The sequence below is a fragment of the Oncorhynchus mykiss genome, chromosome 27 (assembly GCF_013265735.2).
Source record: "Oncorhynchus mykiss isolate Arlee chromosome 27, USDA_OmykA_1.1, whole genome shotgun sequence".
In the NCBI taxonomy this organism is placed as follows: domain Eukaryota; kingdom Metazoa; phylum Chordata; class Actinopteri; order Salmoniformes; family Salmonidae; genus Oncorhynchus; species Oncorhynchus mykiss.
In genome coordinates this window covers 2494822-2517568 of record NC_048591.1, presented here as the reverse complement: position 1 = coordinate 2517568, position 22747 = coordinate 2494822, and the positions used below count along the sequence as shown (strand labels likewise).

General features: G+C 41.9%; 1 protein-coding gene across 2 annotated transcripts; it reads right to left on the bottom strand.

The window, feature by feature from the left end:
* Positions 1-19224: 19224 nt before the first annotated feature.
* On the bottom strand, positions 19225-21910 carry LOC110507327 (high mobility group protein B1). 2 transcript variants are annotated; one of them, XM_021587247.2, is made up of 5 exons: positions 21772-21910; positions 20725-20887; positions 20416-20561; positions 20150-20324; positions 19225-19777 (listed from the first exon to the last, which is right to left on the bottom strand). In XM_021587247.2, exons 2-5 carry the CDS (start codon positions 20869-20871, stop codon positions 19661-19663), a joined length of 585 nt encoding a protein of 194 aa, XP_021442922.1. In that variant the 5' UTR covers positions 20872-20887; positions 21772-21910; the 3' UTR covers positions 19225-19660. The 2 variants fall into 2 exon arrangements, with proteins under 2 accessions (XP_021442922.1, XP_036821184.1); XM_036965289.1 differs by lacking the exon at positions 21772-21910 and adding an exon at positions 21412-21429.
* Positions 21911-22747: the final 837 nt, after the last annotated feature.

The window sequence follows — 22747 nt, the reverse complement described above, 5'->3', positions numbered from 1 at the left end:
AGGACAAACTGAGTCACTACATAATGCATTAATTAATGTTACATGTTTTGACATTTAAAATTCAGACTGGTGCTTAAATATAGTAATATATTCTGCCTACAGTACATTCTGCTGTCCATTCTGAAGTCCACAACACTGACAACACATACATCGACAGGGAAGTACTTTACCCTCAATTACTATGCAAACACATGCTTGAATAAAAACACCACTTATTCCCTGGCACAGCTCTCTTACAATGGAAAAAATGATCTTGACCATAATTCTTGTACATTTACATTTTATTTTCTTAGCCTGTCGTGTGGTCAGCTGTCATATGAACACCTCCAGATCGCTTTGCCTGTCCCAGTAAGGTGGTTCTTCCATTGACAGCCCTGCTATGTCCTCAAACACTGGGGCGTAGGTGTCAACACACCCACGTTCAGGAGCTGCTCCCAGTGCTGAGGGGAATCACTACAGATCCTGGTTCGATTCCAGGCTGTATCACAACCGGCCGTGATTGGGAGTCCCATAGGGCGGCGCACAATTGGCCCAGCGTCATTAGGGTTTGGCCGGGGTAGACCGTCATTGTTCGGTTCCTAGTGATGAATCATTGTAAATAAGAATTTATTCAACTGACTTGCCTAGTTAAATAAATCATTATTTACAATTTTGAACTGGCTTGCCTAGTTACGTAAGGGTTAAATAAAATGTTTTTAAAAATCACCGTAGTCAGCCGTCCTAGTCCTTTACTGGGCGTGGGGGGGGCACAGGGTCTCTAAATGGGAAGGGACAGGTAGGCTTACATTTTTTAAAATTGAACCTTCAACTAATTAGGCAAGGCAGCAGTTAAGGACAGTTTTATTTACAATGATGGCCTATTTTGATGCCTTCCAACATAGAATTAAAATAGATTGAGGGGTTTGTATCATTTGATTTACACAACATGCCTATCACTTTGAAGATGCAAAATATTTTTTATTGTGAAACAAACAAAATATAAGACAAAAAAAACAGGATTTGAGCGTGCATAACTAGTCAATACTTTGAGACACTTTTTGCAGCAATTACAGCTGCAAGTCTTTTGGGGTATGTATCTATAAGCTTGGCACATCAAGCCACTGGGATTTTTGCCAATTTTAAGGCAAAACTGCTCCAGCTCCTTCAAGTTGGATGGGTTCCGCTGACATACAGCAATTTTACGTCATACCACAGATTCTCAATTGGATTGATGTCTGGGCTTTGACCAGGCCATTCCAAGAAATGTAAATGTTTCCCCTTAAACCACTCGAGTGTTGCTTTAGCAGTATGCTTAGGGCCATTGTCCTGCTGGAATCACCGCGGAATCACTCGAATCTCTGGAACACTGAAACCGGTTTCACTGAAGAATTTCCCTGTATTTGGCGCCATCCATCATTCCTTCAATTCTGACCAGATTCCCAGTCCCCGCCGATGGAAAAACATCCCCACAGTGTGATGCTGCCACCACCATGCTTCACTGTGATGGTGTTCTTGGGGTGATGAGAGGTGTTGGGTTTGCACCAGATATAGCGTTTTCCTTGATGGCCAAAAAGCTCAATTTTAGTCTCCACTATTGCTCCTGTACGCAAGAAAGCAAAGGTAACTGAACTAAATGACTATCGCCCTGTAGCACTCACTTCTGTCATCATGAAGTGCTTCGAGAGGCTAGGTAAGGTAGAGGTGATAGGATCCTAAACTGACATCCTAGACCCACTTTAATTTCCTTACCTCCCCAATAGATCCACAGACGATCCAATCGCCATTGCACTGCACGCTTCCTTATCCCACTTGAACAAGAGGAATACCCATGTAAGACTGCTTATCATTGACTTTAGCTCAACCTTCAATATCAATGTACCCTCCACGCTCATCAAGCTTGGGGCCCTGGGTCTGAACCACACCCTGTGCAACTGGGTCCTGGACTTACTGACAGGCCGCTCCCAGGTGGTGAAGGTAGGAAACAACACCTCCACTTCACTGATCCGTAACACTGGGGCCCCACAAGGGTGCGTGCTCAGCCGCTACCACCTGGTTACTCAACCCAGCACATTAGAAGCTTCTGCCCTATATACATAGAATTGAAATCACTGGCCACTTTAAAATGGAATACTAGTCACTTTAATGTTTACGGACTGCTTTACTCATTTCATAAGCACAGTTGTCTGAGGTTACATACACCTTAGCCAAATAAATTTAAACTCAGTTTTAAATTCCTGACATTTTAATCCTTGTAAAATCCTTAGGTGAGTTAGGATCACCACTTTATTTTTTAATTTTAAGAATGTAAAATGTCAGAAAAATAAGAGTGATTTATTATAGCTTTTATTTATTTCATCACATTCCCTGTGGGTCAGAAGTTTACATACACTCAATTAGTATTCGGTAGCATTGCCTTTCGCTCCATAGTACGCTCATCTCTAGGAGACAGAATGCGTAGAAAATAGTACAATTTAAGAAAAGCCCTGGAATGAGTAGATGTCCAAACTTTTGACTGGTACTGTATTTGTAAAAACTCTTTATAAAGTGTGTTTTGTAGCGTAAACTAACAATTTTATATTTATGACTGATATGATTGTCTGTCTGTTTCATATATGCAAGTAGTTAAAACGCTGTCAGTTCCACTTTTATAGCCGACAGAGAAAACAATACCTCTTAAATCCATAAATGTATTATTCTTGTGCATATACTCTATATTTTGCGTAAAATAATTTCTGGCATGAGTGCGTAAATCTCTAAGCTTTAGGGCCTAGAACTGTGCGCATGTCAAATAGCCTACACGCCAAATGCTTTTGGGAACAGCAGAAAAAGTGGACATCGTCCACGTAGGAAAATAATCTGAGTTTAATTGAAAAACAGTAACGCTGTGAAATGGAGAGTTGAAGTAATGAGAAGGGAGGGCCAGAAATTGTTTGGGAAAGTAGTAAAAGAGGATGATGCCAGTCCCGGCTATGTTATGTGATGATTGTGTGGAGCTATACAAATTTGACAGTCACAAGACGGGGACTTCAAATAGTCCTATGGTGTGTCAAGGTAACAGTAGCCTGCTGTTCAGAGGTTAAATGGAGTCTGAAATCTGGACACTGACTGTAGGTCTATAACCTCTCACAGCCTTAATATTAACTCCTGTAGAATTAACCATTTCTTGCAGTAAAATTATACACCAAATGTAGATAAGATTGGGACTTGGGAACAGAAGTTAGTAAATTCATATTTTTTTTAGCATTTTAAGAAAATGTGAAGTTGGTCTGTAGGGGTGCCATCTTTATCAGCATCATAACAGCTGTTAGTATTTCAACCACAAAATATGCATCAAAGCCCAAATTTTAATATTTTCAGAAACCATTTGGGTCATTTTCATAGCTTTCCATTTCCTATTGCATTTTCTCCCCGGTCCCTAAATGTATTTGCTCCGCCAATGAAGCAAAGATGACAGAACTTCAAATAAAATGTATTTATATAGCCCTTCTTACATCAGCTGATATATCAAAGTGCTGTAGAGAAAACCCAGCCTAAAACCCCAAACAGCAAGCAATGCAGGTGTAGAAGCACGGTGGCTAGGAAAAACTCCCTAGAAAGGCCAGAACCTAGGAAGAAACCAGGCTATGAGGGGTGGCCAGTCCTCTTCTGGCTGTGCCGGGTGGAGATTATAACAGAACATGGCCAAGATGTTCAAATGTTCATAAATGACCAGCATGGTCAAATAATAATAATCACAGTAGTTGTCGAGGGTCAGCACATCAGGAGTAAATGTCAGTTGGCTTTTCATAGCCGATCATTCAGAGTATCTCTACCGCTCCTGCTGTCTCTAGAGAGTTGGAAACAGCAGGTCTGGGACAGGTAGCACGTCCGCTGAACAGGTCAGGATTCCATACCCGCAGGCAGAACAGTTGAAACTGGAGCATCAGCACGGCCAGGTAGACTGGGGACAGCAAGGAGTCATCAGCCCAGGTAGTCCTGAGGCATGGTCCTAGGGCTCAGGTCCTCCTAGAGAGAGCATACTTAAATTCACACAGGACACCGGATAAGACAGGAGAAATACTCCAGATATAACAGACTGACCCTAGCCCCCCGACAAACTACTGCAGCATAAATACTGGAGGCTGAGACGGGAGGAGTCAGGGGACACTGTGGCCCCATCCGATGATACCCCCGGACAGGGCCAAACAGGCAGAATATAACCCCACCCACTTTGCCAAAGCACAGCCCCCACACCACTAGAGGGATATCTTCAACCACCAACTTACCATCCTGAGACTAGACAGAGTATAGCCCACAAAGATCTCCACCACGGCACAACCCAAGGGGGGGAGCCAACCCAGACAGGAAGACCACGTCAGAGACTTAACCCACTCAAGTGAAGCCCCCCTCCTAGAGACGGCATGGAAGAGCACCAGTAAGCCAGTAACTCAGCCCCCCGTAATAGGGTTTGAGGCAGAGAATCCCAGTGGAGAGAGGGGAACCGACCAGGCAGAGACAGCAAGGGCGGTTAGTTGCTCCAGTGCCTTTCCGTTCACCTTCACACTCCTGGGACAGACTACACTCAATCATAGAGCCTACTGAAGAGATGAGTCTTCAAAAAATACTTTAAGGTTGAGACCGAGTCTGCGTCTCTCACGTGTAGGCAGATCATTCCATGAAAATGGAGCTCTATAGGAGAAAGCCCTGCTTCCAGCTGTTTGCTTAGACATTCTAGGGACAGTAAGGAGCCCTACATCTTGTGACCGTAGCGTACGTGTAGGTATGTACGGCAGGACCAAATCGGAAAGATGGGTAGGAGCAAGCCCATGTAATGCTTTGTAGGTCAGCAGTAAAACCTTGAAATCAGCCTTTGCCTTAACAGGAAGCCAGTGCAGAGAGGCTAGCACTGGAGTAATATGATCACATTTAGTCAAGATTCTAGCAGCCGTGTTTAGCACTAACTGAAGTTTATTTAGTGCTTTATCCACGTAGCTGAAAGTAGAGCACTGCAGTAGTCTAACCTAGAAGTGACAAAAGCATGGATACATTTTTCTGCATCATTTTTGGACAGAATGTTTCTGATTTTTCCAATGTTACTTAGATGGAAAAAAAGCTGTCCTTGAAACAGTTTGATATGTTTGTCAATAGAGAGATCAGGGTCCAGAGTAACGCCGAGGTCCTTCACAGTTTTATTTGAGACGACTGTACAACCATCAAAATTAATTGTCAGATTCAACAGAAGAACTCTTTGTTTCTTGGGACCTAGAACAAGCATCTCTGTTTTGTCCGAGTTTAAAAGTAGAACATTTGCAGTCATCCACTTCCTTATGTCTGAAACACAGGCTTCCATGGAGGGCAATTTTGGGGCTTCACCATGTACATCTGTGTGTCATCCGCATAGCGGTGAAAGTTAACATGTTTCCGAATGACATCCCCAAGAGGTAAAATATATAGTGAAAACAATAGTGGTCCTAAAACGGAACCGCCAGGAACACCGACATTGACATTTACAGTTGATTTGTCAGAGGACAAACCATCCACAGAGACAAACTGATATCTTTCCGACAGATAAGATCTAAACCAGGCCAGAACTTGTCGGTGAAGACCAATTTGGGTTACCAATCTCTCCAAAAGAATGTGGTGATCGATGGTATCAAAAGCAGCACTAAGGTCTAGGAGCACAGGACAGATGCAGAGCCTCGGTCTGATGCCATTAAAAGGTAATTTACCACCTTCACAAGTGCAGTCTCAGTGCTATGATGGGGTCTAAAACCAGACTGAAGCATTTCGTATACATTGTTTGTCTTATCGAAGGCAGTGAGTTGCTACGCAACAGCTTTTTCAAAAATGTTTGAGAGGAATGGGAGATTCGATGTAGGCCGATAGTTTTTTAAATATTTTCTGGGTCAAGGTTTGGCTATTTCAAGAGAGGCTTTATTACTGCCACTTTTAGTGAGTTTGGTACACATCCTGTGGATAGAGAGCCGTTTATTATGTTCAACATAGGAGGGCCAAGCACAAGAAGCAGCTCTTTCAGTAGTTTAGTTGGAATAGGGTCCAGTATGCAGCTTGAAGGTTTAGAGGCCATGATTATTTTCATCATTGTGTGACGAGATATAGTACTAAAAAACTTGAGTCTCTCCCTTGATCCTAGGTCCTGGCAGAGTTGTGCAGACTCAGGACAACTGAGCTTTGGAGCAATACGCAGATTTAAAGAGGAGTCCGTAATTTGCTTTGTAATAATCATGATCTTTTCCTCAAAGAAGTTCATGCATTTAATCACTCTTGAAGTGAAAGCCATCCTCTCTTGGGGAATGCTGCGTTTTAGTTAGCTTTGCGACAGTATCAAAAATAAATTTGGGATTGTTCTTATTTTCCTCAATTAAGTTGGAAAAATAGGATAATCGAGCAGCAGTGAGGGCTCTTCGGTATTGCACGGTACTGCAATGGTGCCATTTCCGTTGCAATTTTCTGGAAGCTTGCTTCAGAGCTCGGGTATTTTCTGTATACCAGGGAGCTAGTTTCTTATGACAAATGTTTTTTGTTTTTAGGGGTGCAGCTGCATCTAGGGTATTGCGTAAGGTTAAATTGAATTCCTCAGTTAGGTGGGTAACAGATTTTTGTCGTCTGACGTCCTTGGGTAGGCGGAGGGTGTCCGGAAGGGCACCTAGGGATCTTTGGGTTGTCCGAGAATTTATAGCACGACTTTTGATGATCTCTGGTTGGGGTCTGAGCAGATTATTTGTTGCAATTGCAAACGTAATAAAATGGTGGCCCGATAGTCCAAGATTATGAGGAAAACATTAAGATCCACAATATTTATTCCACGGGACAAAACTAGGTCAAATCAAATCAAATCAAATTTTATTTGTCACATACACATGGTTAGCAGATGTTAATGCGAGTGTAGCGAAATGCTTGTGCTTCTAGTTCCGACAATGCAGTAATAACAAGTAATCTAACTAACAATTCCAAAACTACTGTCTTGTACACAGTGTAAGGGGATAAAGAATATGTACATAAGGATATATGAATGAGTGATGGTACAGAGCAGCATAGGCAAGATACAGTAGATGGTATCGAGTACAGTATGTACAAATGAGATGAGTATGTAAACAAAGTGGCATAGTTTAAAGTGGCTAGTGATACATGTATTACATAAGGATACAGTCGATGATATAGAGTACAGTATATACGTATGCATATGAGATGAATAATGTAGGGTAAGTAACATTATATAAGGTAGCATTGTTTAAAGTGGCTAGTGATATATTTACATCATTTCCCATCAATTCCCATTATTAAAGTGGCTGGAGTTGAGTCAGTGTCAGTGTGTTGGCAGCAGCCACCCAGTGTTAGTGGTGGCTGTTTAACAGTCTGATGGCCTTGAGATAGAAGCTGTTTTTCAGTCTCTCGGTCCCAGCTTTGATGCACCTGTACTGACATCGCCTTCTGGATGATAGCGGGGTGAACAGGCAGTGGCTCGGGTGGTTGATGTCCTTGATGATCTTTATGGCCTTCCTGTGACATCGGGTGGTGTAGGTGTCCTAGAGGGCAGGTAGTTTGCCCCCGGTGATGCGTTGTGCAGACCTCACTACCCTCTGGAGAGCCTTACGGTTGAGGGCGGTGCAGTTGCCATACCAGGCGGTGATACAGCCCGCCAGGATGCTCTCGATTGTGCATCTGTAGAAGTTTGTGAGTGCTTTTGGTGACAAGCCAAATTTCTTCAGCCTCCTGAGGTTGAAGAGGCGCTGCTGCGCCTTCTTCACGATGCTGTCTGTGTGAGTGGACCAATTCAGTTTGTCTGTGATGTGTGTGCCGAGGAACTTAAAACTTGCTACCCTCTCCACTCCTGTTCCATCGATGTGGATAGGGGGGTGTTCCCTCTGCTGTTTCCTGAAGTCCACAATCATCTCCTTAGTTTTGTTGACGTTGAGTGTGAGGTTATTTTCCTGACACCACACTCCGAGGGCCCTCACCTCCTCCCTGTAGGCCGTCTCTGTAGGTCCAGAGTATGACTGTGGCAGTGAGTAGGTCCGGAGACATGTTGAACAAAACCAACTGAGTCAATGATGGCTCCGAAAGCCTTTTGGAGTGGGTCTGTGGACTTTTCCATGTGAATATTAAAGTCACCAAAAATTTGAATATTATCTGCCATGACAACAAGGTCCGATAGGAATTCAGGGAACTCAGTGAGGAACGCTGTATATGGCCCAGGAGGCCTGTAAACAGTAGCTATAAAAAGTGATTGAGTAGGCTGCATAGATTTCATGACTAGAAGCTCAAAAGACGAAAACGACTGGGTTTTTTGTAAGTTGAAATGTACACCTCTGCCTTTGCGGGACGTGAAGGGGATATGGTTAATAGTGTAACCAAGAGGTGAGGCCTCATTTAACACAGTAAATTCATCAGGCTTGAGCCATGTTTCCGTCATGCCAATCACATCAAGATTATGATTAGTTAATTGACTATAACTTCCTTGGAAGTGAGGGATCTAACATTAAATAGCCCTATTTTGAGATGTGAGGTATCACAATCTCTTTCAATAATGACACGAATGGGGGATGTCTTTATTCCAGAGAGATTATTTAATTTATTTTTATTTCACCTTTATTTAACCAGGTAGGTTAGTTGAGAACAAGTTCTCATTTGCAACTGCGACCTGGCCAAGATAAAGCAAAGCAGTTCGAAAGCACATACAACAACACAGAGTTACACATGGAATAAACAAACATACAATCAATAATACAGTAGAAAAGGTCTGTATACAATATGTGCAAATGAGGTAGGATAAGGGAGGTAAGGCAATAAATAGACCATGGTAGTGAAGTAATTACAATATAGCAATTAAACACTGGAATGGTAGATGTGCAGAATATACATATATATATATATATAAACTGCTCAAAAAAATAAAGGGAACACTTAAACAACACAATGTAACTCCAAGTCAATCACACTTCTGTGAAATCAAACTGTCCACTTAGGAAGCAACACTGATTGACAATAAATGTCACATGCTGGTGGTGCTTTCACTCTAGTGGTAGCATGAGATGGAGTCTACAATTCACACAAGTGGCTCAGGTAGTGCAGCTCATCCAGGATGGCACATCAATGCGAGCTGTGGCAAGAAGGTTTGCTGTGTCTGTCAGCGTAGTTTCCAGAGCATGGAGGCGCTACCAGGAGACAGGCCAGTACATCAGAAGACGTGGAGGAGGCCGTAGGAGGGCAACAACCCAGCAGCAGGACCGCTACCTCCGCCTTTGTGCAAGGAGGAGCACTGCCAGAGCCCTGCAAAATGACATCCAGCAGGCCACAAATGTGCATGTGTCTGCTCAAACGGTCAGAAACAGACTCCATGAGGGTGGTATGAGGGCCCGACGTCCACAGGTGGGGGTTGTACTTACAGCCCAACACCGGGCAGGACGTTTGGCATTTGCCAGAGAACACCAAGATTGGCAAATTTGCCACTGGCACCCTGTGCTCTTCACAGATGAAAGCAGGTTCACACTGAGCACATGTGACAGACGTGACAGTCTGGAGACGCCGTGGAGAACGTTCTGCTGCCTGCAACATCCTCCAGCATGACCGGTTTGGCGGTGGGTCAGTCATGGTGTGGGGTGGCATTTCTTTGGGGGGCCGCACGGCCCTCCATGTGCTCGCCAGAGGTAGCCTGACTGCCATTAGGTACTGAGATGAGATCCTCAGACCCCTTGTGAGACCATATGCTGGTGCGGTTGGCACTGGGTTCCTCCTAATGCAAGACAATGCTAGACCTCATGTGGCTGGAGTGTGTCAGCAGTTCCTGCAAGAGGAAGGCATTGATGCTATGGACTGGCCCGCCCGTTCCACAAACCTGAACCCAATTGAGCACATCTGGGACATCATGTCTCGCTCCATCCACCACAGACTGTCCAGGAGTTGGCGGATGCTTTTGTCCAGGTCTGGGAGGAGATCCCTCAGGAGACCATCCGCCACCTCATCAGGAGCATGCCCAGGCATTGTAGGGAGGTCATACAGGCACGTGGAGGCCACACACACTACTGAGCCTCATTTTGACTTGTTTTAAGGACATTGCATCAAAGTTCGATCAGCCTGTAGTGTGGTTTTCCACTTTAATTTTGAGTGTGACTCCAAATCCAGACCTCTATGGGTTGATAAATTTGATTTCCATTGAGAATTTTTGTGTGATTTTGTTGTCAGCACATTCAACTGTGTTAAATTAAGAAAAAAGTATTTTAATAAGAATATTTCATTAATTCAGATCTAGAATGTGTTATTTTAGTGTTGTCGTGGAAATTTCCTTAATTACCAAATGATGAGAGAGCAAATCACACACGAGTCAGAGTTATGCTTAATTTTCACCTTTAATAATAATTAAGCTTTTGCAATAGCATTTTGACTTTCAACAGTTCATTATCTCTAAATGAAAAGTTGAGAGTCCCAACATAATGGCAAATGGGTTCCTTTATAGCAAAGATCCACCCCCTCTCAAGACGACATGACAAAACACAGGTCTTAGGAACTTACACAAAGAAAAAACCTTACTTCAGAGAGAATATCCCCTAGTCAGACAGAGTGGGCTATAAATTATCGTTCAGTTTGGTCTCCTAAACAAAGCTCTTATCTCCTCCTTGGTACAAAATGGTACCAAGACATTACCCCCACCCTATGATATATATATCAAATTGTCATTTAGATAGAACCAATTCTAAATACGACCAATCAGAGGACAAACTCACGGAGAGGAGAGTGACCCTATAGGTCAACAAAGAGGGAGCATAGAATGATTCCAGACACTGTCACCCTCCTTTTCCCGATGAGAAAATTAGGGAGTCACTGGCACACAGAAAATATATGTTTACACATGATGACCCCTTGACCTCTCCCCTCTACGCGGCCCATGCAACTTAGTCCTGACATAGAACAGATAACTGCCAATGGCCACCACTATAGTACAACAAAATACATTCTTATGAGAAATAACTCTTAAGCATATCATGGAAATAAAACATCTTATCTATGTTACCCAACTAATTCTGATCATTCCCTAACAGTGTTCCCTTTATTTTTTTGAGCAGTGTGTGTGTGTATATATATATATATATATATATATAAGGGAACACTAAAATAACACATCCTATATATATATATATATATATATATATATATACACACACACACACACACACACACAGTGGGGCAAAAAAGTATTTAGTCAGCCACCAATTGTGCAAGTTCTCCCACTTAAAAAGATGAGAGGCCTGTAATTGTCATCATAGGTACACTTCAACAATGACAGACAAAATGAGGGAAAAAAATCCAGAAAATCACATTGTAGAATTTATTTGCAAATTATGGTGGAAAATAAGTATTTGGTCAATAACAAAAGTTTATCTCAATACTTTGTTATATACCCTTTGTTGGCAATGACAGAGGTCAAACGTTTTCTGTAAGTCTTCACAAGGTTTTCACACACTGTTGCTGGTATTTTGGCCCATTCCTCCATGCAGATCTCCTCTAGACCAGTGATGTTTTAGGGCTGTTGCTGGGCAACACAGACTTTCAACTCTCTCCAAGGTGTCCAAAGAAGGGCCAGAGGTATACAGAATGGTGTCGTCTGCATAGAGGTGGATCAGAGAATCCCCAGCAGCAAGAGCGACATCATTGATGTATACAGAGAAGAGAGTCGGCCCGAGAAATGAACCCTGTGGCACCCCCATAGAGACTGCCAGATGTCCAAACAACAGGCCCTCCAATTTGACACACTGAAATCTATCAGAGAAGTAGTTGGTGAACCAGGCGAGGCAATCATTTGAGAAACCAAGGATGTTGAGTCTTGCCGATAAGAATGTGGTGATTGACAGAGTCAAAAGCCTTGGCCAGGTCGATGAATACGGCTGCACAGTATTGTCTATCTATGGCCGTTATGATATCGTTTAGGACCTTGAGCGTGGCTGAGGTGCAGCTATGACCAGCTCTGAAACCAGATTGCATAGCGGAGAAGGTACGGTGGGATTCGAAATGGTCGGTAATCTGTTTGTTAACTTTGCTTTCGAAGACCTTAGAAAGGCAGGGTAGGATGGATATAGGTCTGTAGCAGTTTGGGTCTAGAGTGTCTCCCCCTTTGAAGAGGGGGATGACCACGGCAGCTTTCCCATCTTTGAGAATCTCAGACGCTATGAAAGAGAGGTTGAACAGGCTAGTAATAGGGGTTGCAACAATTTCGGCAGATCATTTTAGAAAGAGAGGGTCCAGATTGTCTAGCCCGGCTGATTTTTAGGGGTCCAGATTTTTCAGCTATTTCATAACATCAGCTATCTGGATTTGGGTGAAGGAGAAATGGGGGAGGCTTGGGCGAGTTACTGTGGGGAGTGGAGGGCTGTTCATCGGGGTAGGGGTAGCCAGGTGGAAATCATGGCCAGCCGTAGAAAAATGCTTATTGAAATTCTCAATTATAGTGGATGACAGTGTTTCCTAGCCTCAGTGCAGTGGGCAGCTGGGAGGAGGGTCTCTTATTCTCCATGGCCTTTACAGTGTCCTGTTTTGAGTTTGTGTTTGTGCTACAGGATGCAAATTTCTGCTTGAAAAAGCTAGCCTTAGCTTTCCTAACTGCCTGTGTATATTGGTTCCTACTTCCCTGAAGAGTTACATTTCACGGGGGCTATTGGATGCTAATGCAGAACGCCACAGGATATTTTTGTGCTGGTCAAAGGCAGAGAGAACCAAGGGTTATATCTGTTCCTGGTTCTACATTTTTTGAATGCGGCATGCTTATTAAGAAGGTGAGGAAGGCACTTTTAAAGAATAGCCAGGCATCCTCTACTGACGGGAGGAAGTCAATATCCTTCCAGGATACCACTGCCAGGTCGATTAGAAAGGCCTGCTCGCTGAAGTTTTTTAGGGAGCGTTTGACAGTGATGAGTTTGTGTTTGTGTGGTCGTTTGACTGCATAACCATTTCTGATGCAGGCAATGAGGCAGTGATCGCTGAGATCTTGCAGACATCAGCAGAGGTGTATTTGGAGGGCAAGTTGGTTAGGATGATATCTATGAGGGTGCCTGTGTTTACGGATTTGTAGTTGTACCTGGTAGGTTCATTGATAATTTGTGTGAGATTGAGGGCATCAAGTTTAGGTTGTAGGAAGGCTGGGGTGTTAAGCATGTCCCAGTTTAGGTCACCTAGCAGCACTAACTCTGAAGATAGATGGAGGGCAATCAATTCACATATGGAGTCCAGGGCACAGCTGGGGGCAGAGGGTGGTCTATAGCAAGTGGCAACAGTGAGAGACTTGTTTCTGGAAAGATGGATTTTTAAAAATAGAAGCTTGAATTGTTTGGGTACAGACCTGGATAGTATGACAGAGCTCTGCAGGCTATCTCTGCAGTAGATTGCAACTCTGCCCCCTTTGGCAGTTCTATCTTTTCTGAAAATGTTATAGTTATAGTCTGAGGTCCTGAGCTCTCTGGAGCAGGTTTTCATCAAGGCTCTCCTCTGTACTTTGCTCTGTACTTTACTCAAACCTGACTAGTATCCTCTGCTGCTGAAAATCATCCCCACAGCATGTTGTGACACCAACGTGCTGGTGCCAGGGGCTGGTGGGCTGGTGCCAGGTTTCCTCCAGACTTGATGCTTGGCATTCAGGCTAAAGAGTTCAGTATTGGTTTCATCAGACCAGAGAATCTTGTCTTTCATTTTCTGAAAGTCCTTTAGCTACCTTTTGTCAAACACTAAGCGGGCTGTTTTATGCCTTTTAATGAGGAGTGGCTTCCGTCTGGCCACTCTATTATATAGGCCTGATTGGTGGAGTGCTGCAGAGATGGTTGTCCTTCTGGAAAGTTCTCCCGTCTTTACAGAGCAACTATGGAGCTCTGTCAGAGTGATCATCGGGTTCTTGGTCACATCGCTGATGAAGGCCATTCTCCCCCCTATTGTTAAGTTTGGCCGAATGGCCAGCTCTAGGAAGAGTCTTGGTGGTTCTAAATTTCTTCCATTTAAGATTGATGGAGGCCACTGTGTTCTTGGGGACCTTCAATGCTGCAGAAACGTTTTGGTACCCTTACCCAGATCTGTGCCTCGACACAATCATATCTCGGTTCTCTGCGGACAATTCCTTTCGACCTTATGGCTTGGTTTTTTCATCTTCATGCACTGTCAACTGTGGGACCTTATATAGACCGGCGTGTGCCTTTCCAAGTCATGTCCAATCAATTGAATTTACCACAGGTGGTCTCCAATCAAGTTGGAGACACATCTCAAGGATGATCAATGGAAACAGGATGCATCTGAGATACATTTTGAGTCTCATAGCAAAGGGTAAGAATAGTTATGTAAATAAGGTATTTATGTTTATTTTTAATGCTTTTGAAAAATGTCTAAAAACCTGTTTTCACTTTGTCATTATGGGGTATTGGGTGTAGATTGACGAGGGAAAAGGGTTTTTAATCAATCAAAGGCTGTAACGTAACAAAATGTTTAAAAAACGTCAAGTGGTCTGATACTTTCCAAACGCACTGAATATACACTACAGGACCAAAAGTGGACACCTGCTCGTCGAACATCTCCTTCCAAAATCATGGGTATACATTTTTTTTTTTTACATTATACATTTTTTTTCAATACCCCATAAAGTCAGTTAAGAATAAATTCTTATTTACAAAGATGGCCTAGGAACAGTGGGTTAACTGCCTTGTTCAGGAGCAGAACAATAGATAATTGTCAGCTGGGGGATTCAATCTTGCAACCTTTTGATTTTACCTTTATTTAACTAGGCAAGTCAGTTAAGAGCAAATTCTTATTTACAATGACAGCCTAGGAACAGTGGGTTAACTTGTTCAGGGGCAGAACAACAGATATTTTACCTTGTCAGCTCGGTGATTCGATCTTGCAACCTTTCGGTTATAAGTCCAACGCTCTAACCACTAGACTACCTGTCACCCCATTAATAGGGAGTTGGTCCCTCATTTGCTGCAATAACAGCTTCCACTCTTCTGGGAATGCTTTCCACTAGATGTTGGAGCATTGCTGTGTGGACTTGCTTCCATTCAGCCACAAGCACATTAGTGAGGTCGGGTACTGATGTTGAGCAATTAGGTCAGGGCTCTGTGCAGGCTATTCAAGTTCTTCCACACCGATCTCGACAAACCATTTCTGTATGGACCTCGCTTTTTGCACGGGGTATTGTCATGCTGAAACGGGAAAGAACCTTCCCCAAACTGTTGCCACAAGGTTGGAAGCACAGAATTGTCTAGAATGTCATAATATGCTGTAGTGTTTAGATTTCTCTTCACTGCAACTAAGGGGCCTAGCTCGGACCATGAGAAAGCCGTAGACCATTATTCCTCTTCCACTAAACTTTACAGTTGGCACTCTGCATCCGGGCAGTCAGTGTTCTCCTGGCATCCGCCAAACCCAGATTTGTCCGTTGGACTGCCAGATGGTGAAGTGTGATTCATCACTCCAGAGAACTCATTTCTACTGCTCCAGAGTGCAATGGCGGCGAGCTTTACACCACTCCAGCCGACGCTTGGTGATCTCAGGCTTGTGTGCGGCTGTTCGGCATTGGAAACCCATTTCATGAAGCGCCTGGTGAACAGGTCTCGTGCTGACTGAAGTTGGAACTCGGTAGTGGGTGATGCAACCATGGACAAACAATTTTTATACACTACATGCTTCAGATTTTCAAAAATGTAACTCGGCCACTCAGGAACATTCAATATCTTCTTGGTAAGCAACTCCAGTGTAGATTTAGCCTCTGTGTTATATGTTTTTGTCCTGTTGGAAAGCAGACTGCAACAGGCTTCCTGTGCTTAGCTCCAGTCTGTTTATTTTTATCCTGAAAACTCCCCAGTCAACAATTACAAGCATACCCTTAACATGATGCAGCCACCACTATGCTTGAAAATATGGAGAGTGGTACTCAGTAATGTGTTGTATTGGATTTGCCCCAAACATAACACTTTGTATTCAGGACAAAAAGTGAATTGCTTTGTCACATTTCTTGCACTATTACTTTATTGCCTTTTTTTGCAAACAGGATGCATGTTTTGGAATATTTTGATTCTGTACAGGCTTCCTTCTTTTCACTCTGTCAATTAGGTTAGTAATTGTGGAGTAACTACATTGTTTTTGATCCATCCTCAGTTTTCTCCTATCACAGCCATTAAACTCTATAACTGTTTTGAAGTTACCATAGGCATCATGGTGAAATTCCTGAGCGGTTTCCTTCCTCTCCAGCAACTGAGTTGGGAAGAACACCTGTATCTTTGTAGTGACTGGGTGTATTGATACACCATCCAAAATGTAATTATTAACTCAACACGCTGAAAGGGGTATTCAATGTCAGATTTGTTTTTGGACCCATCTACCAATGGGTGCCCTTCTTTGCGAACCATTGGAAACCTCCCTGGTTTTTGTGCTTGAATCTGTGCATGAAATTGACTGCTCGACTGAGGGACCTTATAGATAATTGTATGTGTGGGGTACAGAGATGGGGTAGTCATTTAAAAATCATTTTAAACACTATTATTGCGTCCATGCAACTTATGTGACCTGTTAAGCACATTTGCACTCCTTAACTTATTTAGGCTTTCCATAACAAAATAATTGGATAATTATTGACTCAAGAAATGTTTTTGTCATTTCTAAACATTTCTAAACACATAATTCCACTTTGACATTATGGGGTATTGTGGGTAGATCAGTGACACAAAATCCCAATTTAATCCATTTTAAATTGAAGCTGAAGGCACTGTAAATGCATCAACCTAATTCTCTCCATATCTCTAACCATTGGCTACTTTTTCCACTTTCCGCACTCACTCCGCCACCGTTTGAATCTCTCTCTCTCTGTGTGTGTGTGTGTGTGTGTGTGTGTGTGTGTGTGTAGGGGGACTTTTCTAAGTACAGGTAGAGCGATACATGGTAAAGACACAGATAGAGATAATCCAGACCATATCATAATTCCATTTCTCAGCATTTCCTGTTTTACGCACCCTTACTACTGCAGTGCACAATATGTCCACTTTTTAATGTTTGGGAAACAAAGCCCTGGATAATTACAGAAAGGGTGGATACTTCACAGTTATATTACAGTTTTTCTCAATTGCTAAAACACAACTTCTGAAACCTTGCTCCATTTCCCGAAAACATTAAATACAAAACCTCATCTTCAAGCGCTATTTACATAACCTCTGACTCCTCTTGCAAAATGAAACATTTGCCTCAAAACAGTTTTACCTGTGTTCAAAATCAAACACTGCTCTTAAATCATAAACAAAGTGATCAAAATGATATACACTCTCAAGCAGTCAGTAAACAATACACCGAAAAATAGAAAACACAGTGTTCAAAACATACAATTTTTTTATCTAAAAAAATATTCATATTTTTACGTCATTGTCTTTTGATGAACGAAAACATGTTCTATCATAGTATCATAGCCCAATTTTTCAGTTTTTGATTTGTTAAAAAAGTTTGAAATATCCAATAAATGTCGTTCCACTTCATGATTGTGTCCCACTTGTTGTTGATTCTTCACAAAAAAATACAGTTTTATATCTTTATGTTTGAAGCCTGAAATGTGGCAAAAGGTCGCAAAGTTCAAGGGGGCCGAATACTTTCGCAAGGCACTGTAAACGGTCATATGAAATCTACACTGCCTTCAGAGTATTCACACCCCTTGACTTTTTCCACATTTTGTTGTGTTTATCTTAAAATTAAAACTGATTAAATTGAGATGTCATTGGTCTACACACAATACCCCACAATGTCAAAGTGGAATTTTGATTTTCAAAATGTTTACAAATGAATGCAAAATTAAAAGCTGAAATGTCTTTGAGTCAACAAGTATTCAACCACTTTTTTTGGCAAGCTTAAAAAAGTTCAGGAGTAAAAATGTGCTTATCAAGTCCCACAATAAGTTGCATGGACTCACTCTGTGTGCAATGATAGTGTTTAACATGATTTTTTAATGACTACCTCATCTCTGTATCCCACATACAATTATCTGTAAAGTCCCTCAGTTGAGCAGTGAATTTCAAACACAGATTCAACCACAAAGATCAGGGAGGTTTTCCAATGTCTCACAAAGGCTTCCTTATGTAGAAGCTTCCTCCTTTTCACTCTGTCAATTAGGTTAGTATTATGGAGTTACTACAATGTTGTTGTTCCATTCTCAGTTTCCTCCTTTCACAGCCATTAAACTCTGTAACTGTTTTATTGGTAGATGTGTAATAACAACAGACATTTAATATCCCTTTGATCATGGTGAAGCAATTAATTATACTTTGGTGTATCAATACAACAAAGATACAGGCTTCCTTCCTAACTCAGTTGCCGGAGAGAAAGGAAACCGCTCAGGAATTTCACCATGATGCCAATGGTGACTTTAAAACAGTTTTCTATCACAGCCATTACACTCTGAGGACAGAACAACATTATAGTTAATCCCCAATACTAACCTAAATGACACGAGTGAAAAGAAGGAAGCCAGTACACAATACAAGTATTCCAAAACTGCTAGCAATAAGGCACTTAAAACTTCATGTCTAATGTCCTGAATACAAAGCGTTGTTTGGGGCAAATCCAACAAAACATCACCGAATACTTCATATTTTCAAGCATTGTGGTGGCTGCATTATGTTGTGGGTATGCTTGTTATTGGCAAGGACTAGGGTGTGTTTTAGGATAAAAATAAATGGAATAGAGCTAAGCAGAGGCAAAATCCTAGAGGAAAACCTGATTGTTTGCTTTCTACCAGACACAAATTCACCTTGATGCAGGACAATAACCTAAAACACAGGAGTTTCTTACCAATACGAGATTGAACGTTAAGACTTTAATCAGCTTGAAAGTCTATAGCCACATTTAAACATGTCTGTATGGCAGTGGTTGACAACCAACCAACTTCAGAGCTTGAATATTTTTTTTAAAGAATTCACAAATATTGTACTATCCAGGTGTGCAAAGCTGATTTACAGCTGTAATTACTGACACTGGTGAACATAATACTTAAGTAAATTAGAAATGTATGTATTTCATTTAATTAATTAGCTAAAAGATCTAAAAACATGTTTTCACCTTGTCATTATGGGGTATTGTGTAGATGGATGAAAACAAATATTTAATCCATTTTGAATTCAGTCTGACAACAAAATGTGGAATAAGTCAAAGGTTATGAATACTTTCTGAAGGCACTATGTACATATTTATCGAAATCAACCAAATGCCTTAGTTCATGGTAAATCTTCAACAAAAAAAAACACATTTATTAAAAAAGACCTTTATTTAAGACATTCCTGAATGTCAGCTGCAATTAGAGTGGTATTCAAAGAACAATAAAAAGACCTTGTGACAAACATGAAAAAATATTCTTTCAAACAAATACAGAAAAAAAAAAAAACACTAGCTACCAACCCAGAAATCTGATTTGAGAGTTGCACACCTATTACTTCCATATTGATTCATAATCCTCCAAAGCAGTCACAGGCAAGGGCAGGAACAACAACAAAAATATCAGAACATCAAATTCAAGACATGTAGTGTTAACTTTAAGGGAGCATAACACCATCCATCTTAAGAACATTAAATATACACACATCCTAATGTGTTCTCGTTGCATCTGGGTCTGTTCAGAGATGTAAGGTGTGTACAATAGTTACATAGCATTAAAACAAGTATGTAGGCTACAACAGCAGAGAGGCTACTCGTCATCATCCTCATCCTCATCGTCATCTTCCTCATCATCCTCTTCTTCGTCGTCAGCAGCTGCGGAGGAGGCCGTATCCACTCTACCATTGGTGCGGTATGAGGCGATATCCTGTGTAACACAACAATTATTTAGAGCCTGACCAATATGCTTTTCTGGGATCCAAGACATCTGCAGACATACCGTTTTACAGCGGGAAAATTAAAAAGCAATTTTTCCACATGGAATTCTCATATTGCCATCCAAAAGAACAATTGTCCAAGAAAATGCTTAAAACGTTACATTGTGACATGAGAATGGTCACATGTGTTTAGATAAGCATTAGATTCCCTTTTTTCCCCATCCTATTTATTTAATATCAGTGGAATTGTCTGCACCCATCTTATATCTGCAACCATCTTATTCAAATAAATTGTCACTGCATCGTGATCAGGAAATTAGATGTTTGTATATCAACCTCAATTTTAACAAAGCCCTACTCACCTTGTCGTATTTCTCCTTCAGCGTGGCAGCCTTCTTCTCGTACGGCTTCTTCTCCTCAGCTGCAGAGCTGTTCCACATCACTCCCAGCTTCTTAGCAGTGTCTCCAATGGACAGGCCTGGGTGCTCGCTCTTTATCTTGGCCCGGAAGTCAGCACAGAAGATGAAGAACGCAGACCTGAGAAACAAAAACAAACGCATGTCAATTCAAAGGGAAGTTTAATTCACCTTTATAATTGCTATCCAGTCTAGCTGCCATGCAAACCTACGGTGGTCTCTTGGGGGCATTAGGATCCTTGAACCTCTTCTTTTTCTGGCCATTGGGTGGGATGTAGTTCTTCATTTCTCTCTCGTAGCGGACCTTGTCTTGCTTCGCCATGTCTTCAAACTTGCCTTTTTCTTTAGGAGACATGGGCTAGATATAGAGGTATAAATTCAGATTACATATCTACATGGCCACCGCTAGACTGTCCACAAGGTCACTCAAGTGTAACAAAACATACTATGGTGGAAATATAGCCATAATCATATACCAGAAACATGTCACGTCACATTCATTCACTGTTGTGTAATGCTACCTTCCATCGCTCTGAGCATTTCTTGGAGAACTCAGCGAAGTTGACACTGGCTTCGGGGTGTTTCTTCTTGTGCTCCGCCCTGCAGGTCTGCACGAAGTAAGCATATGACGACATCTTGCCTCTCGGTTTCCTAGGATCTTTCCCCATGGTGACTTGTGTAGGTCTAGGAGAGATACAGTAGATACAGTTTCAAAAACATAAAGCCAAATTTGTCACCCTGAGCTTTGGCCATATTAAATGTGTGTCCCTCCCTAGCTGCCCATAACAAATAATGGGGGCTGGGGGTACACGACCTTTCTTGCAAATAAACATTTGTAATCACTAATAATGCTAACTAAATGCAAAACATATTTTTCTACTGTTTGCAACTAATTAACGGTGCGATTGTGCAAAGGGTTGTTGTGCTGTCGCTAGCTACAACGGCAGTTCGCTATCTTCGAATCCAGCCCCCTCAACACAACACTCAGCATATAGTTAGTTACTAGCTAGCCATCATGGATCCATCCCATTGTTGTGTCGTAGGTAACGAACCGTAGCCTTGCAGTGTGCTAGCGAACCGTTATAGCTAACTAACTAACGTGTTAGTGTTGCTAAAAACTCAATCGAGACTGAAAATCTGACTCGTATCACATGGTACAAAACAACGTTTACAGCCAAGAAAATCGAGATGCTCTCTGTTAACGTTACCTAACGTCAGCGCAGCAGCCAAGCTTGCTTGTTAGCCACGGCTAGCCAGCTAGCTATAGCAAAAATAACTAACGTTAGGTAGCTCTCTAGATGTACTCAAATATAGCTCGATAGATGTCTGGCTTCCATGAGTTTGTAAAATCAACTAACGTTAGTGAAATCGTTTTAGGTGGTGCCTGAAAAAGGGTGGTTGTTCGCTGTCTTTGTTAGCCCCCCCATCTACATAGCTAGTTAACAAGCTAATGTTTTATGAATGCTCAGCATAATACACACATTTCAACAAAAATAAATAATTGCCATGTTCTTATTTCCAATAACTCGCTAAATATTTTAGCTAATATTTGTGGTGTTAATACATACCCTAAGTTAGCTAGCCAGCTGCCTCAACAAACAACAATGGGACGGTGATTAATATTCCGCCAGAAGTACAAACAATCCCGTCACTTTCGTATGGTAATATTAAATCCTTCAAAATAAAAGCCCACAATTGAAATGTGGATCTTCTTAGTTCAAATCAAATCAAATTTTATTTGTCACATACACATGGTTAGCAGATGTTAATGCGAGTGTAGCGAAATGCTTGTGCTTCTAGTTCCAACAATGCAGTAATAACCAACAAGTAATCTAGCTAACAATTCCAAAACTACTACCTTATACACACAAGTGTAAGGGGATAAAGAATATGTACATAAAGATACATGAATGAGTGATGGTACAGAGCGGCATAGGCAAGATACAGTAAATGGTATTGAGTACAGTATATACATATGAAATGAGTATGTAAACAAAGTGGCATAGTTAAAGTGGCTAGTGATACATGTATTACATAAAGATGCAGTAGATGATATAGAGTACAGTATATACGTATACATATGAGATGAATATTGTAGGGTATGTAAACATTATATTAGGTAGCATTGTATAAAGTGGCTAGTGATATATTTTACATCATTTCCCATCAATTCCCATTATTAAAGTGGCTGGAGTTGAGTCAGTGTGTTGGCAGCAGCCACTCAATGTTAGTGGTGGCTGTTTAACAGTCTGATGGCCTTGAGATGGAAGCTGTTTTTCAGTCTCTCGGTCCCTGCTTTGATGCACCTGTACTGACCTCGCCTTCTGGATGATGGCGGGGTGAACAGGCAGTGGCTCGGGTGGTTGTTGTCCTTGATGATCTTTATGGCCTTCCTGTGACATCGGGTGGTGTAGGTGTCCTGGAGGGCAGGTAGTTTGCCCCCGGTGATGCGTTGTGCAGACCTCACTACCCTCTGGAGAGGGGCTTTAGTCAGGTGGCCAGGGTTCCGGTCTAGAAGTACGGTTTCGACAGCGCCTACAGTTT

Excerpts from the sequence above, each read along its gene's own strand:
- LOC110507327 (XM_021587247.2), bottom strand. The coding sequence starts at position 20,871 with ATGGGGAAAGATCCTAGGAAACCGAGAGGCAAGATGTCGTCATATGCT. Across the intron at positions 20,325-20,415 it reads AATGCCCCCAAGAGACCACC|GTCTGCGTTCTTCATCTTCT; the intron begins GTAGGTTTGCAT and ends TTTGTTTCTCAG. Across the intron at positions 19,778-20,149 it reads TGAAGGAGAAATACGACAAG|GATATCGCCTCATACCGCAC; the intron begins GTGAGTAGGGCT and ends TGTGTTACACAG.